General features: G+C 43.0%; 1 protein-coding gene across 3 annotated transcripts in view; it reads right to left on the bottom strand.

Annotated features, from left to right (window-relative positions):
- Positions 1-2,201, bottom strand: part of LOC136856819 (tyrosine-protein phosphatase non-receptor type 5) — a 52,520-nt gene extending 50,319 nt beyond the window's left edge. Inside the window, exon 1 of one of the 3 annotated variants that reach the window (XM_067134954.2) lies at positions 1,803-2,201. Coding sequence is in view for 1 of the 3 variants with exons in the window: in XM_067134953.2 (XP_066991054.2) it covers positions 1,100-1,193 (94 nt within the window). In the remaining 2 variants the exon portion in view is untranslated. Of the gene's footprint in view, positions 1-96; positions 263-1,099; positions 1,230-1,802 lie in introns of those variants that run through there. The other 2 variants (XM_067134953.2, XM_067134955.2) reach the window with 2 other exon arrangements.
- Between the last annotated feature and the right edge of the window lie 15,659 nt (positions 2,202-17,860).

Here is a 17,860-nt window from a genome sequence, read left to right as displayed (position 1 = left end):
GAGAAAATTATGAAAATCAAATTTTAACTTATAATTCAGGAGTTTTGATAATCTGTCACGTACGCTAACACATCTATCAAACATACAGTAGCCTACCTTCAAATGGCAAGAGAGCTATCACATTGATAAAAATTAAGCAGTACTAAAGAAATCGGAAAATAAATGTTGAGCACTGTAAGGTGTCACTCAATTCAGAGTCTGTGGAAATGAAAGAAATTCAAATACCGATCTACAGACAAGTATAATTATATAAACTCGCAAGAATTTCTTTTCGTTATAGGAATTTCAAATGAACTAAAAGTACAATTCAGCCTTCCTTAATCAGTAGTCTTATCTTATCACTCCCACATCAATAAGGTGATATGGAACATTAAATCCTCGCCACAGTTGAGTTCATAAACATGAGCATTTGGCAGCAATAATCTAAATTGATCAGCAGGCCTACTTCTACAACTTAAGAGAGCAGGAGTATATCAGATACAATATTAAAAATAAACATACAATCTCGCCACTGTATTTACACCGAAAAGATATGGCTAAACAAATTTCAGTCGCAACCTAAGTATATGAATGACAAAAATACACAGTAGGCCTACAAACTTTTCAAATGTTACGAACAAATAAATAATCAACCACAGACAACAGTCTTGAAGTAACGTGCAGTCCCCACCGCTTCCATTATTGGATCTAAGGATGGAGATAATTTGGGACGGAACATGAAATGTGATTTTACAGCTGAAGGAGTATAATAGTCATTTCTAATTTCACGAACCGGTAACTCATTATTTGGGTCATAATGCAAATATTTGTTCACCTTACGGTAACGTTTTAAATAATGAGAGATTCCTTGTACCTGTAAATTGTAGAATACTTATCAAAAGGTAATCTGCAGATAAAACGGAAACGTCAACATTTACAAAGCCGGTAAAATATATAGGCCTAAAACCCCCGGGCTTCTCAAGTTCCACTTAGCGCAGGGTCTTGTAAACAGAGTTGTAAACAAACACAGAGACGAAAAACAACAGTGTTTTCGTAATAAAAGTGATGAACTGCCCGTTAAGAACGGTTTGCACTATATAATTATAGTTTACTGCTTTACCTGGCAGAGCACACACTTCCAAAAGCAGCGCGAACCTCACTAAACACCAGCACAACACGCTCGATCCCATGGCTCGCACCCGACTGGCAGCCATATTGCAATCCAGAAGCAGACTACCCTGGGATGAACGGTGGCACACCAGCTGGAGCGTAGAGCCGACCAATAAGAATGAGCTCCATTCAAAAAGGCGGGACGAAAGACTTCCGTCTGATAGTCTATAGTCCAGTCCAGTTTCGTATTAAATATAAATAAATGCAATGACAGATATTTATGGAGGAAGTACATAACACACCAATGAGGGCATTTTGTATTTTATAAGTAAACTGCTACGTTACGCGTGCGTTTTGCTTCCACTCTTGCACCTGAAACTTTCGAACGAAACGTCAATACGGGGTACCCATCTGGACATAAGTTTCGTGTATATTGTACTGATTTTCAAAGAAATGAAATCCCTGATCCAAATAGGTATTAAAACACTGTGTATTGAATAATGATAACATACAGGCATAGTATTCAGCTTATACGCCAGTTTTTGTTTGGTACGGTAATTGCAATGCTTACAGAAAAATATCCAAGATTCCATAATAATAATATATTCTCTCAAAGAAAAATGTTAACTCATTTTGTCATTTTCAGTTTCACCTTTGAATTATAACCTACAAATACAAAACACACAGATAAAACAAAATGGATGATGCCTTACCTCTGCGACTACAGCAAACCGTATCGATGAATGGTGAACACCAAGCGTATGAATGAAAGGGGTTGCGTAAACTAGCACACGTCTGGCGGAGACTGAGTTCTACGCATCCCTATTACGCACAAAGCACAGAAAACGCACGCAACACAATACACACACCTCAGTACAAATTAGCACGGCAACATCTGAAAATGGAGCACGTCCAGGAGAAACGTCCTCTTGAACTCACACGATTTGTGAATGGGAAAATACGCAACGAACATTGCAACGGAAAGAACTCCTTACTCCCCATGCTGAAAATGTAGGCTGTGAGAAGCAACGACACGGAAACCTACATCACGCTTGGAAACGTCAGTGAATTCGCTCTGTACACGAAAACGTTCCGCTTGCTCTGACATCTTGCGCCACACCAAGCCCAATGAAGAGTCAGCTGGAGTAAAAAATCAATGATCGTCCTATATAGGTCGACATTTATCAAACGAGGAATGAATGCACACTCACAGAGGGGAGAAAATAGGAGGGGTTGTTGAACACTACAGGAGGGGATAGATTATGAACAAGCTCCTAACTTCCGGTGGCAACAATCGATACCAGACAGTCCTAAAAGAGTCTTCCGTAGTATACATACAGTGAGGGTTTTGCAACTAATTCTAACAATCTAATAATTCTGACAATCGACGGATCCGGCCATTACCACGTCGACTCACCCGGGGTATGGAGGCTGTTCTCAACATGGAATGTTCCTCATACTACGAGGGTGCGATTTTTTGAGAGGACAATTGATCTTATTTGACGGCTACGTTACGTATTAGAGACAATTATGACAAAACAGTGTCTTTCCTTGGTGATCAGTGATCACATATTCAGTAGTTCGATCTATTGAAATGATTTTAGTCATCATTTCAGATATTTTTATCCTTCGTGTTTTCTGAATTGCCATTATTTCAGATTATTTATTTATTTATTTATTTATTTATTTATTTATTTATTTATTTATTTCGTCCCTTCGTGGCTCAGTCGATTCGATGTTATACTTTTACCACTTCATCCAGTTTTTAAATATCAGTGACTACATATTGAATAAGTGCTGGTCAAAGCTGGGACGGGACAACATTTCTCTGGTATGATTGGTTGCTCTAATCTATGGGGGTTGCCTAGCCGAGGCGATAAAGGTGTACTCAGTTCACCCGGAATGAAGTGGGATCGATGCCCTGTCAGTCGAAAGGAAGTCGAAACATTTTGAAAGAGAACTTCGCCTTCTGGAGAAGAGGTCACTCAGCCTGAGTATTAGGTAAATTTCCGGTACCGAGCTCGATACCTGCAGTCGCTTAATTGCGGCCAGTATCCAGTATTCGGGATATAGTGGGTTCGAACCCCACTGTCGGCAGCCCTGAAGATGGTTTTCCGTGGTTTCCCATTTTCACACCAGGCAAATGCTGGAGCTGTACCTTAATTAACGCCACGAACCCTTCCTTCCTACTTCTAGATTCTTCCTGTCCCATCGTCGCCATCCGGTGGCAAAGGCGGTCAGGTATAGAACTAACCAATCTAATGCCAAGGTTACGAATAGAGAATGAGGAACAACTATTAATGGAAACATTCCTATATAATAACAATATTCACAAACAAACAGAAAAAAAAGCAGACCAATAATAGAGTTTGTTTCTCAAATACATTTTTGAACGAGTCTCATGTAGGCCTACGCAATTGTCAATAATATTCACAAGTAAACAGAAATATAGAACTTGATTCATAAATACATGTTTTGGAGGAATGTTTTATGTACGAAGCTATAAAAAATAATCATACGTAAAAAGAGTAGAACTTTCTTCATAAATGCATTTTCTGAATAAATGTACTATTACTGTATATTGTTCACTTCATGATACGAAGAATATGAAAACCTCTACCACTAGATGTACCGTCTCAACAGTCTCTATTGCGAAATGTAGTTCTCTGAAGGAATGCCTGCTTTCTAATCTCATTTCTTGATATAAAACCATCCACCATCTTCTCCAGATTTAACGCCTTAGCAGGATAACAGCCAATAATAATATAAGAGAATTTATTGGACTCCAACCTATTCAATACATTACAGGATGTTAACATTTTTAGTTAAACATCGTTAAAATGGAGACATGTTTCGCCCTCCATGTGTACCGTAAGTCATTCCCCCCTGAAGTATAGTTTCGTTAGTTGAGCCATTCCTATACTTCGGCGTTAAGCGGAGTCTTTAGGCTGATCTAACGTGAAGTAAATATCAAGTTAAATCTATTTATTATACAGTAAGTAGTCCGCCTCTGTGGTGTCGTGGTTAGCGTGATTAGCTGCCACCCCCGGAGGCCCGGGTTCGATTCCCGGCCCTGCCACGAAATTTGAAAAGTGGTACGAGGGCTGGAACGGGGTCCACTCAGCCTCGGGAGGTCAACTGAGTAGAGGTGGGTTCGATTCCCACCTCAGCCATCCTGGAAGTGGTTTTCCGTGATTTCCTACTTCTCCAGGCGAATGCCGGGATGGTACCTAACTTAAGGCCACGGCCGCTTCCTTCCCTCTTCCTTGCCTATCCCTTCCAATCTTCCCATCCCTCCACAAGGCCCCTGTTCAGCATAGCAGGTGAGGCCGCCTGGGCGAGATACTGGTCATTCTCCCCAGTTGTATCCCCCGACCAAGAGTCTGAAGCTCCAGGACACTGCCCTTGAGGCGGTAGAGGTGGGATCCCTCGCTGAGTCCGAGGGAAAAGCCGAACCTGGAGGGTAAACAGGTGATGATGATGATACAGTAAGTATATTTATATGCCGGTCCCGTGGTGTAGATAGATAGATAGATAGATAGATAGATAGATAGATAATGCCTTTATTGGGGGCGAAGTTAGGGCTCGAGGTCCTCTCTTACACTTAACCACTGCCTCTTACCCGGAGGCCCCGCGTTCGATTCCCGGGCAGGTCAGGGATTTTTACCTGGAACTGAGGACTGGTTCGAGGTCCACTCAGCCTACTTGATTAGAATTGAGGAGCTATCTGACGGTGAGATAGCGGACCCGGTCTAGAAAGCCAAGAATAACGGCTAAGGGCCAAAGGCGTTAAATCTGGAGAAGATGGTGGACGGTTTTATATCAAGAAATAAGATTAGAAAGAGATTAGAAATTCCTTCAGAGAACTACATTTCGCAATAGAGAATGTTGAGACGGTACATCTAGTGCTGACCACACGACACCTCGTAATCTGCAGGCCTTCGGACTGAGGAGCGGTCGCTTGGTAGGCCAAGGCCCTTCAAGGGCTCTAGTCATGAAGCTAATCATGGATGAAGCTGTACGCATTTCGGAGGAGGATAGGATATCTATTTGGAGAATAATGGACTCGGCCATTGAGGGTAAAAGGGTAAAAGCAATTTAGAGGAAGAACAAGACAACGATGGTTGAACTGTTTGCAGTCAGTGAAAGATTAGATGTGTAGAGCTAAATGAGGCCACATAGTTGCAATTAGGTGATTGTGGAATAATAATAATAATAATAATAATAATAATAATAATAATAATAGTAATAATAATAATAATATTGTGGGACGCAGAGGTGTAAGAAGGTGCCGCGGTGAATGGGCGAACAAGGAAATGACCAGATCATAAGTTAAAGCAATACATTTTAAAATTGTATTTCTTTCCTTCTTTTGTGTTTTAATTTTAAAATTTGATAGATAGAAGATTTGGAACAATTAACTGTATAACAGGATAACAATGAGCCTGTCAGCTCTGATAACAACAGCGCACTAGAAGTTCAAAAATCAGGTACAAGACTAGAGAGAATTAACCACACAATAATATATAGGGAATGGGCATTATAGTCCTGAACAGGTACACTATTTATAAGAGCATGTTTGCTCCACTAATTTACATAGCCTAGGAGTCTGACCTATAAACGTTACTACAGTCTAGCCTCTCAAAGGCACAAGTTTCTTACAAAGTTTTGCCTGATAAACTTTACAGTCACTTCTGCTTAACACATTGGTCTATAAATAATTACAATTTAAACAGGGGCAATGAGTGCCCATTCTAAAGGACCTTAATAAAAAAAAGAAAGGGTTTAATTTGATCGGCCCTGAACAAAAGGCTAAGAGGCGAAACACTTGCACTCCTTTTAGAAAAAATCTTAAAACCCTAAGTGGGCTTATGGCCCGAAGTTGCAGAGGCTAATCCTATTCTACAGAGAGGTGACTGAACGAGAAATATTAAATGCCAAAATGTGTTAAGAATTTAGAGGTTTAGAACATTTTAGTCACGCCATACCAAGTTGAATTGGAACCAACAGACGGTAATCACAATTTGTTCCATTAATTTACATGTTTCCCAGCCGGGATTTGAACAGAAGAAGTTTGAAACCTTCCCCTCGAGTTATCTGCCGGAGAGATCACTTGCTTACGTAAATTCTGCCATTACGTTCTTTAGCTGGGCTTTCCGAACGCTGACCTATGGCCCCTGCCTCCGAATAACACGCCGCACTCACCTAACTGGAGCGATGACGATGACAATACGGCCTTAAAGCGCCCAGCTTTTATAGCATTTCGAGGGGAAGTTTCCAGAACTCTTTACAGATAGGCTATGAAGAAGGGTAGCAGGAGTACATTTTTCTGTCAAGGTCTTGGACACAGGTATGATTCACCCGCTTACCGCGCGCATTCGTCAGTCTGGCAGTCTCTTTAGTGTCTGTTAGTTTCTTAGTGTGTCGTCAAATACTAAATGATTTTCATTGTATAATCACGCCGTACTTTTATTTAATTGTAATACATGTGTAATTATTGTACCTTTGGTGAAAGTTTTATTGTATAGTGAAAATGAAAATCCACAGCCTGTTTCCAGTCATTCGACCGGGTCAGGAATGGAATGAATGAAGCTCCCATCTAGCGGCGAGGATAGGAATTGTGCCGGCTGCTGAAGTATGTCGCACTCCTCTGGGGCAATTATTAATGACTGACAGATGAAATGAAATGATATTGGGCAGTGTTGCTGGAATGAAAGATGACAGGCAAAACCGGAGAATACCCGGAGAAAAACCTGTCCCGCCTCCGCTTTGTCCAGCACAAATAACACATGGAGTGACCGGGATTTGAACCACGGAATCCAGCGGCGAGAGGCCGGTGCGCTGCCGTCTGAGCCATAAGCTGTCAACCTTTACCTCCCTGTTGAAATTCGCTGAGAGAGCTTAGAAAAGAACTTAGCATTTTGTGGCTTTTTTTCAGTTGTGATGTATATAACCTCCCCGTCCCCTATATCCCACAACCCCGGGTACTTTTTGTTGACTATACATTTTTGCCGCCCTCCCCCCCCCCCCCGCCCCCTTCACTTCTAATTCCCAATCGGTCTACAAGATGGCCTCCTCAGCCGTTTGGTACGGTATTAGACAGCTACTCGGTCTCACAAGATCGGGTAGGTTACGTGCCAGAAGCGACCGTGCCAGATGCGACCCGGCCATTATCGTACCAATAGCGACCGAGTGGATTAGCATCGTGCCGTATGCGACCTATCAATCACAACTGATCTGCATTTAGGGCTGTCACCAAATGGCAGATTGTTTATCAGTTACTGTCTTTTCTAAAATAAAGGTCTGACGCCGTGGTTAGTAGTGTTGGCTACTGAATGCATGATTCGAAGCAGTGTATCGATTCATTCATGTGTCCGAGTGAATCGATTCACAGGAAAAGCGAGCTCACGGTACACGATTCAGCTTACTCCCAGCGGACAGTGCTGAGTGGCGCACTCACTGGACGTTGACGGGGAGCCGAGCTTCCGCTGCAGCGAGACAGTGTATCATGGCACATCGAAAGAATCGTGAACGAGCGCGGCTCAGTGAGACACATGATACACACGGCTCCTTCGGCTCACTGGACACGCGGAGAGCCGAGCTTCCGCTGCAGCGAGGCATACAGTGAATCACGGCACATCGAGTCCGGCTCCATGGCTAAATGGTTAGCGTGCTGGCCTTTGGTCCCAGGGGTCCCGGGTTCGATTCCCGGCAGGGTCGGGAATTTTAACCACCATTGGTTAATTTCTCTGGCACGGGGGCTGGGTGTATGTGTCGTCTTCATCATCATTTCATCCTCATCATGACGCGCAGGTCGCCTACGGGAGTCAAATCGAAAGACTTGCACCTGGCGAGCCGAACTTGTCCTCGGACACTCCCGGCACTAAAAGCCATACGCCATTTCATTTTTACGGCACATCGAAAGAATCGTGAACGAGCGCGGCTCAGTGAGACACATGATACACACGGCTCCTTATCGGCTCACTGGACACGCGGAGAGCCGAGCTTCCGCTGCAGCGAAACATACAGTGAGACATGCTAGACTGAAAGAATCGTATGCTATAATGGACTCTCGAGCTCAGCTCATTTGAAAATAATACCCATTTGCATTCACTGTCCTCTTCTTACAGGGAGGTTTAAATAATAGATGGATTTATTTGCAGTGTTAAAAAGGTAGTCACAACATAATTCTGAAGTAGCTAGTAAGTAGGTAGGCTATTAGGTTATACTATTTATTAGTTTAATGAATCTTAGTATTATAACTTAGTTGACATTTGACAGTTAAACTCGACTCTAGCCTACCCTATGACTATGAGTCATGCTCATGAGTCATGACCACTCAAAAGTACCTGTTTTATATTGGGAAGAACGGCTCAGTATTCTCTCAGTTCATATGTCACATCGTTGCACAAGACTTCAATCATATGTGGACAGACGCAATAACAGTATGTTGAATCAGAAAACCAGCGGGCTACTGTACATCTCGAGTAGCCTATACAAAATATGACGATTTAAAAAAATCCTCAGCTGACAGAAAAATACTTTTTAAAAAAAGACTGAGCGAGTTGTCGTGCGGTTAATATCGCGTGGCTATGCGTTTGCATTCGGGGGATGGTGGGTTCGAATCCCACCGTCGGCAGCCGTTAAGATGGTTTTTCCGTAGTTTCCCCATTTTCACACCAGGAAATGCTGGCTCTGTACCTTAATTCAGGCCATGGCTGCTACCTTCCTAATCCTAACCTTTCCCACCCTACGTTGCCGGAAACCTTCGATGTATTAGAGTAACTAGCATTTTTTCTAAGAAAGGAGTTCATAGTATGAAGACCAGATGGCAACTGCGAGCACTGAATGCTGTTGCTGCTGTTTTACCAGCACATACTACACTGATGCAGTAGGAGCGGTGACCAATGAGCCGTGAATCGGATCACTGTATCGATTCAGTAACGTGAACGGAATCAAATGAATCGATTCAGTAAAATGAATCGAATGTCCCATCACTAGTGGTTAGCCGGTTCGAGTGCCGTTGGACGAAAAAGTAATTATAATAATGTTGCTAGCTTTACGTCCCAGTAACTATGTTCCTGGTTTAAGGCGACGCCGATATGCCGGGAATTTAGTCCCGCAGGAGTTATTTTACGTGCCAATGAATCCAGCGATACGAAGCTGACGTATTTGAGCACCTTCAAACATCAACCGGACTGAGCCAGGATCGAACCTGCCAAGTTGGAGTTGGAAGACCAGCACCTCAACCGTCTGAACCACTTAGCCTAAAAAAAAAAAAAAAAAAAAAAAAAACAACCCTCACCATAAGAATGTAGGCTGGCAGGGTAGAAAAGTCGGTGGTATACAATTTGTAATCACTAGATTGCGTGCCAAAAGCCTGGATTCAAATCCAAACCTCTTCGCATTGTTCAAATGGAGTGAGGGAATATGACGCTGTTGATGGTGATTCGTCCGTCGGATGGCGACGTAAAGCTTTGAACAGACCCCTTGGTGTTATTCGAGAGGAGTAGGCTACGTGCCGATACCGGGTTTCACACTCTCCCTATCTCATTATAATTTCACATCCAGAAGCACAGGCCACCCATAGGCGTCAGGTAGAAATACCTGCACCAGGCGAGCCGAACATGTCCTCGGACACTCCCGGCACTAATAGGACACGATAAGTAAGTAGGCCTAAGTCATAAACAATTTCATTAAATTAGGAAATTTATTGAACATCTTCCAGAATTGGCTCCAAACAAGGGCCGTTGCAGGCAGGGAATTGTACGTAGATGAAAGAAACAGAACGAAACAAATAGTTGTTGAATCCACAAAGAAGTCGTGGGAAGATTTTGGTAATATCCTGGAAAGTCTAGGTCAAGTAGCAGGGAAACCTTTCTGGACAGTAATAAAGAATCTTAGGAAGAGAGGCAAAAGGGAAATATTCAGTGTTTTGGGTAATTCAGGTGAACTCAGGTGATCCCAGAGAATCACCGGACATGTGGAGGGAATATTTTGAAAATCTTCTCAACGTAAAGAGAAATCTTCCTGGTGGTGTCGCGAACAACCATGCACATGTGGAGGAGAAAAATGATGTTGGTGAAATTACGCTGGAGGAAGGGGAAAGGATGCAAATAAACTCCATTGTCATAAAGCAGCAGGAATAGATGAAATTAAACCTGAAATGGTGAAGTGTAGTGGGAAGGTAGGGATGAAATGGCTTCATAGAGTAGTAAGATTAACGTGGAGTAAGGTACCTTCAGATTGGACAAAAGCAGTAATTGCACTTATCAATAAGCAAGGGAACAAGAAGGATTGCAACAGCTTTCAACTGATTAGTATTAGTTTTTTTTTTTCTTTACGTCGCCCCGACACAGATAGGTCTTATGGCGACGATGGGATAGGAAAGGCCTAGGAATTGGAAGGAAGCGGCCGTGGCCTTAATTAAGGTACAGCCTCGGCATTTGCCTGGCGTGAAAATGGGAAACCACGGAAAACCATCTTCAGGGCTGCCGACAGTGGGGCTCGAACCCACTGCAGCTATCGAGCTCGGTATTAGTATTAGTATACCAGGCAAAGTATTCACTGGCATCTTGAAAGGGAGGGTGCGATCAGTGCTTGAGAGGAAATTGGATGAAAACCAGTGTGGTTTCAGACCACAGAGGGGCCGTCAGGATCAGATTTTCAGTATGCGCCAGGTAATTGAAAAAATGTTACGAGATGAAGACAGTTGTGTTTATGTTTCGTAGATTATGATAAAGCATATGACAGGGTACCGACGAAAAGGGGCGCGTAGCTGTGAGCTTGCATTAGGGAGACAGTGGGTTCGAACCCCACTCTCGGTAGGCCTGAAGATGGTTTTCCGTGGTTTCCCATTTTCACACCAGGCAAATGTACTTTAATTAAGGCCACGGCCGCTTCCTTCCCACTGATATCCCTTTCCTATTCCATTGTCGCCATAAGACCTATCTGTGTCGGTGCGACGTGAAACAACAGGTAAAAAAACTTCAAGGAAGTCCTTCTATCACCAAGTTATCTCCTTGTGACATCAGAGACTGATGGACGGCTTACTGACCGTATCTGTGTAGGAATATGTACAGTATAGTAGAATTTGATTTTAGCTGTAAATGGAAATAAGCCTTGTGTACCGAGGATTTATTGTTTGCGCATTATCGGAAGGCCACCTGAATTGTGAAGATCTGCGTTAAGAAAGGAATCTTTGTACTTGAGTAGCGAGGTCGATCAAGCAGCAGGCTGTTCCGGTCCACCGTGCAGGTGTGGTCTGCGAGCCGGATGTTTATTGTATTTATTACTGGAGTGGGTTCATGTTTTCTCCCTCCGTGGTCTGAGGAACTGATGGTTTACAATAATACCGGAGAGGGAAGTCAAGCGCAGGCCACGTCTCTACAGTTTTATCAATGGGCGGGATCACGCACGTCTTTCTTTAGAAAAAAGTGATTGTGTAGCGTAGTTCGAACTCAAAGTTGACGTTGCCCCGTGTCTCCCCAGGGCTGACCCCTCACTACTCTCTGTCGCTACGGCTGTGATTGCCGACCTTGCGTTTTTTAGCCGACATTACCAACCATGTGAGTGATTTAAAAGCTTATTTGCAAGGCACAACTGTGTTGGTTATTGCTATATAAGACAGTATTCGTTCTTTTACTTTTGTTCGAAAAGCAATTACAGGAAGAATAGTGTGAAGAATACCCATCTTTAAACACTTAGGTACCCTTAAACAGTTCAACATTGGTTTAGAAATATTGAAGAAATGTCGCCTCAGTTAAAAATGTTTATGACGAACTTTTCTGTAAATTTTGAGCAGGCTCCAGTCAAATTTCAATGAAAAAGATACGGCTTCAATTTAATACAGTTTTGAAAGATGCCTTTCATTTTATTAGAATTTTAAACAAAAAGAGTTTTCGCGTATCTACGCATTGACATACTTCTTCTTCTTCTACTTCTTCTCTGCCACTTTTCCCACACCAGAGGGGTCGCGGGTGCGAACTGCGTCGCACAATTAGATTCGGCCCTGTTTTACGGCCGGATGCCAACCCTGAGGGATGTAATCTCTGATGGTTGATAGTGTGGTGTGTTGTCTGAATATGAAGAGGAAAGTGTTGGAACAGACACAAACACCCAGTCCCAGAGCCAGAAGAATTAGTCAGAAGAGATTAAAATCTCCGATTCGGCCGGAAATCGAACCCAGGACCCTCTGAACCGAAGGGCAGTACGATGACCATTTAGCCAACGAGTCGGGCACGCATTGACATACAAGTGCTATTATTATTATTATTATTATTATTATTATTATTATTATTATTATTATTATTATTATTATTATTATTATTAAATGCCCTGTGGTGTCCTTTTATACGAAGCAAAACAAAAACCAAAGTGGATTCTGAAGACCCCGGTGTACCTCGTGTAGTACATACTTTAGATGTTGTTTCTGGTTAAGAACGGTATTTTCATCATGCTTTCTTGACATCGACAAAATAAAACGCTTTTCGTTTAACACTCCTCTCAATCACAGAGACTTCAAAAAACAGAAGTCAACATGAAATTGAGAAGCAACAATTTCCAGAACTGAGAAATATAAGTGTGAGAGAGAAGTGGTGACGAAACATCGGTTGCGGAATTGTTCTTTACAAAATTATAGATGTAACGGGACCTGTAGATTATTTTGTAAATACTTTACAGTTTAATGTCGCTAACGAGAACAAGTAACAAGTATTTTAACCTTTCTTGCAAGAATTGTTGAAAATGAATTGAAGAAAGTCCGCCTCTGTGGTGTAGTGGTGTAGCTGTCACTCCCCGGAGGCCCGGGTTCGATTCTCGGCTCTGCCACGAAATTTGAAAAGTGGTACGAGGGCTGGAACGGGGTCCACTCAGCCTCGGGAGGTCAACTGAGTAGAGGTGGGTTCGATTCCCACCTCACCGAGCTCGATAGCTGCAGTCGCTTAAGTGCGGCCAGTATCCAGTATTCGGGAGATAGTAGGTTCGAACCCCACTGTCGGCAGCCCTGAAAATGGTTTTCCGTGGTTTCCCATTTTCACACCAGGCAAATGCTGGGGCTGTACCTTAATTAAGGCCACGGCCGCTTCCTTCCCACTCCTAGCCCTTCCCTGTCCCATCGTCGCCATAAGACCCATCTGTGTCGGTGCGACGTAAAGCAACTAGCAAAAAAAAAAAAAAAAGATTCCCACCTCAGCCATCCTGGAAGTGTTTTTCCGTGCTTTCCCACTTCTCCTCCAGGCAAATGCCGGATGGTACTTAACTTAAGGCCACGGCCGCTTCCTTCCCTCTTCCTTGTCTGTCCTTCCAATTTCCCATCCCCCCGCAAGGCCCCTGTTCAGCATAGCAGGTGAGGCCGCCTGGGCGAGGTACTGGTCATCCTCCCCAGTTTCATTCCCGACCCAGAGTCTGAAGCTCCAGGACACTGCCTTGAGGCGGTAGAGGTGGGATCCCTCGCTGAGTCCGAGGGAGAGACCGACCCTGGAGAGTAAAGAAATAAAGAAGGAGAAGAAGAATCCACAAATTAAGCGTAACAGACAGTATTCGAGCGCAAAATACAGGGTAATTTTGAAGGCTTTATATACGAGTTGTGCAGAGACCTGAAAAAACAAGTATTATGCGGGATGTACAGAGTGTTTCGCTGTATTCCATCCTGTTCTTCCCTTGGATCATAACTCTGAATATTTTCTTCATGGATCATTTTTTACTTAGCAAGACATTTCAGCTCCTCGGGTGAATGATCAGCGTAGCAACATTGTGTTTAGAGGTTACCATGATCGATCCCCGGCCAGGTTGGGGATTGTTAATCACTCTGAGTCGGGGACTGGAGAATTTTGTTCACCTTATTACGAACTTCTTCATTTTACGTACACCATACCAAATTGCCAACCACCACATAACACGTAATAGTGATACTTGAGAGACAACTGGTGTCTCACTAAGCTCCAGCTCAGTGGCTTCTAACTTTAAGCCATATTCCTCCACTAAATCTACGGAGAACCAACACTCTGTTGAAGGAATGCTTTAAAATACTAAGAAATCTAATTCATGCAGATCGCCCCATAGTGTTTTCAAATGCCATCCATCGCGGAAGGGATCCCTAGCTTTCACCGACCTCGAGAGATATGGATCTTATTGAATCAAATACGAAAAAATCACGGGGTATGAGATCTCGTGTACGACTGGAAAAGAAGACATTTACCATATTGTGACTGCGACACTGAGAAGCCAACAGTGCACTCAAGACTGCCCTCTGAGATCCTACGGTGATGAACTGAAAGATCTGTGTCTGGGGAACTACAGTGAATCGTTTATATATTTATGTAATTTAGATACTTCTTTGTCTGCCGCTTCTCCTACACCTGTGCGGTCGCGGGTGAGAACTGCGTCGCACGTGTGGATTTAGCCCTGTTTTACGGCCGAATGCCCTTCCTGACGCTAACCCTATCTGCAGGGATGTAATCACTATTGCGTGTTTCTGTGGTGGTTGTTAGTGTGGTGTCTTGTCTGAACATGAAGGGGAGAGTGTTCACAAACCCCAGTCCCCAAGCCAGAAGCATTAATCAGAAGCGATTAAAATCCCCGACCCGGCCTGGAATGAACCCGGGACCCTCTGAACCGAAGGGCAGTACGCTGACCATTCAGCCAACGAGTCGGACGTAATACATTGTAATTGTTTCTATGTAGGCTATATATACACCATATGGTGAATAAAGAAATTTGAACAGTGAATTTCACATCTCAAGGTTTGGAATTCCATGTACAGCTTTGGGTACATATTTTACTACTGTATCATATGATTTTTTTAACGGTCGTGTTGAACATGGTTGGTCGGCCTTGAGGTATGGGAGTAGCGTGCCTGCCTCTTACTCGGAGGCCTCGGGTTTGATTCTCGGCCAGGTCAGGAATGTTTACCTGGATCTGAGGGCTGGTTCCAGGTCTACTTAGCCTACGTGATTACAATCGAGGAGCTATCCGACGGTGAGGTAGCGACCCTCGTCTAAAAAAACAAGAATAACGGCCGAGAGGATTCGTCGTGCTGACCACACGACACCTTGTAATCTGCAGGCCTTCGGACTGAGCAGCGGTCGCTTGGTAGGCCATGGCTCTTCGGAGCTGTGCGCCATGGGGTTTGGTTTGATTTGGTTTGTTTTAGGTTGAACGCGGTGTATTTTTTTTTTTTGGTAAGGAAGTGAAATGAACCATATCCCAGGTTAGATTATCCACTGCTGCTACTAGACTGCGAGAATAGTATCTTTATTCTAGGAGCAGTGGGATACTCAAGTGGAGTGGTGGTGGTGGTTGTGGTGGTGGTGGTGGTGGTGATTATTGTTTTAAGAGGAAGTACAACTAGGCAACCATCCTCCATATAACACTAATCAGAAGGAAAAATGGAAGGGATCCGACACTTCGAAAAATGAAGATATCGGCCAAAGGAAGACAAGGGCCGCGAAGGACGTGAAAATGAAAGACTCCCTAGCCCTCGCAAACCTAATAGCGTCGGGGTCGGAAAAGAACAAGAGTTGACCAAGGGAGGTCGGATAGGATAGATGAAAGTGAGGAGCCTGGCACAAGTAAGTGGAAGCAATGCCAGGACTCAGCTGAGGACCCCGTGGTCGCCAACCCACGCTCCAAAGTTCAGAGTCCCTGGGGCCCCTTTTAGTCGCCTCTTACAACAGGCAGGGGATACCGTGGGTGTTATTCTACCGCCCCCACCCACAGGGGGAGGCGGTGGTGGTGATTTAAATTACCTCCTTCAACATTCAACCTTCCTTTTTTAAATTGAAACATTAAACGACATACAGTATAACACATATTACGCGTATTAATAGAATCTTGTTGTTAGTTTTTCACATTCAAAGTAACACCTGCAACCAGAAATAATAATAATAATAATAATAATAATAATAATAATAATAATAATAATAATAATAATAATAATAATAATAATAATAATAATACTAATAATAATAATTTCAGCATTCCAAACACACGTATCTTAGAGTGCTGAAAGTATAACAATTCCCTACACCGCCACTTCTACCCCGACGAAATTCTACGAACGGCACTTCTCAGGAATATTTCTTATTTTGAATTCAGTCGTTCAATAGTCTAACAACTAAACTACTTATCCTTCAACTTCCTGCCCAGGCATTGTTCAAAACTCTTGACTGCTACGTCGCAAGAGGAGTTACGTGTTGCGGCGTGCATTCCAGCGTCAGCGTGGCATAACTCCCGTGGGTCGTGGGAGCCTGTCTGGAGCAGACAGATATCGTAGGTGGGCTGGTCTGGTTACGTCATAGCTATAAAGAGAGGTTAGTTAACATTCCTCTTTGTTCTGGTGTAAGTTTAGCAGTAGCTCTTCGTAGGGGATATCTTTGACCGTCTCTAACGAGAGGTGGGAAAAGAGATATCAAGGTTTAAGAACTCAAAACGGGGACATTAAAAAAAATATTAAAGGTAGCAGCTGATATCTGCTCTCCTGTAAAGTTACTGAAATGCCATTTACGATAGTTTACTTCTGACGTCCAGAAATCTGGGTTGTTTTTTCGTTATGTCGAGATCACCTGGATAGTATGCTCTCCTTGCTCACCAGATATATACCTCATTAAATATATTATGCGGGATCAGTCCAATCAAACTATTTTTCGAAGTCCTGACTTACTTGAATCTTGGAAACCTAAGCAGAAGAAGGATTGAATAATTTGGATCAACAATGGCTTGACTGGCTGGTATATAAAAATGCATACAAACCTGCATCACTGCAGGAACGTGTATTACTGACAGGTGCTGTGCTTGATGTGAGTAACGCAAACTGAGAAACTAAGACTCTGTTCTGTGTTCGTGAGCTTAGGGTTCGCGGATATGTTATTTTTACATCTCTTATGTATATTTTGGTATTACATATGAGAAATTATTCAGTGTATACGAGATACAAATAAATTCTATGCGTGTACATATAAACAAATACAGGAACTCGCCTTACGTTCATTATTTCCGTTTTGTTGGAATAACACTGACAATACATTAAATTGGAAACATTGCCTATCGAGAATTTATGTTACATTACTTTTGTACCTAACTTCCTATGAGCGGCTTCACATCATTCGGATTTCTCCGTAGGAAAAATCTGTACGTAGCCTAAACTTCATGGTCCTATAATACACAGCAGTAAGCGGGACTATACAAATGCATTCGGTTTCCGCACAGAAGGGAAAAGCAGCTGGAATATCGACAAGACTTCACTCTTCGTATTGCACCACACCAGATATTTTATCACAGGAAGTGTGTACTGTGTATGGTAAACAGCGCGGCGTTCTCACGGAAGAGGTTATCCTTGCCGCATGTCACATAACGGCAACTCTGAGAAATGTGTGTTATCAAGTTGAGACTTGGTTAAATATTACTAGAAAAATATCTTCCATGTTCGTCGTTTCTCAAGTGCATAATTCCGTTTTTAATTTTTCTTTTACAGTTTCGGAACAAAGTCTAGGAAGTTATTTACCCCTGCCATTTTAGGTACTGTGGAGCAGTAACATCATTACTCGGATTATTACATCGAGTTATCGGGCATTCAGGTTTACCTGGAACAGAACTCCTTTTATAAATTTTGTTGCGAGTACGAAACAGAGCCTAAAGACACGCGGAATATAGTCTGTTTTGATAGGGAATGGCAGCCGTTATCTCGCCCACACGTACGGGAGTGGGGTAAAACGAATTCGGCGCCAGAGGCAAACGCAGTTTCTGGGGAAGAAACGAAGTCGGCCCCGAGTCT

The sequence above is a fragment of the Anabrus simplex genome, chromosome 1 (genome assembly GCF_040414725.1).
Source record: "Anabrus simplex isolate iqAnaSimp1 chromosome 1, ASM4041472v1, whole genome shotgun sequence".
Taxonomy (NCBI): Eukaryota; Metazoa; Arthropoda; class Insecta; order Orthoptera; family Tettigoniidae; genus Anabrus; species Anabrus simplex.
This window is presented reverse-complemented; position numbering and strand designations above follow the sequence as displayed.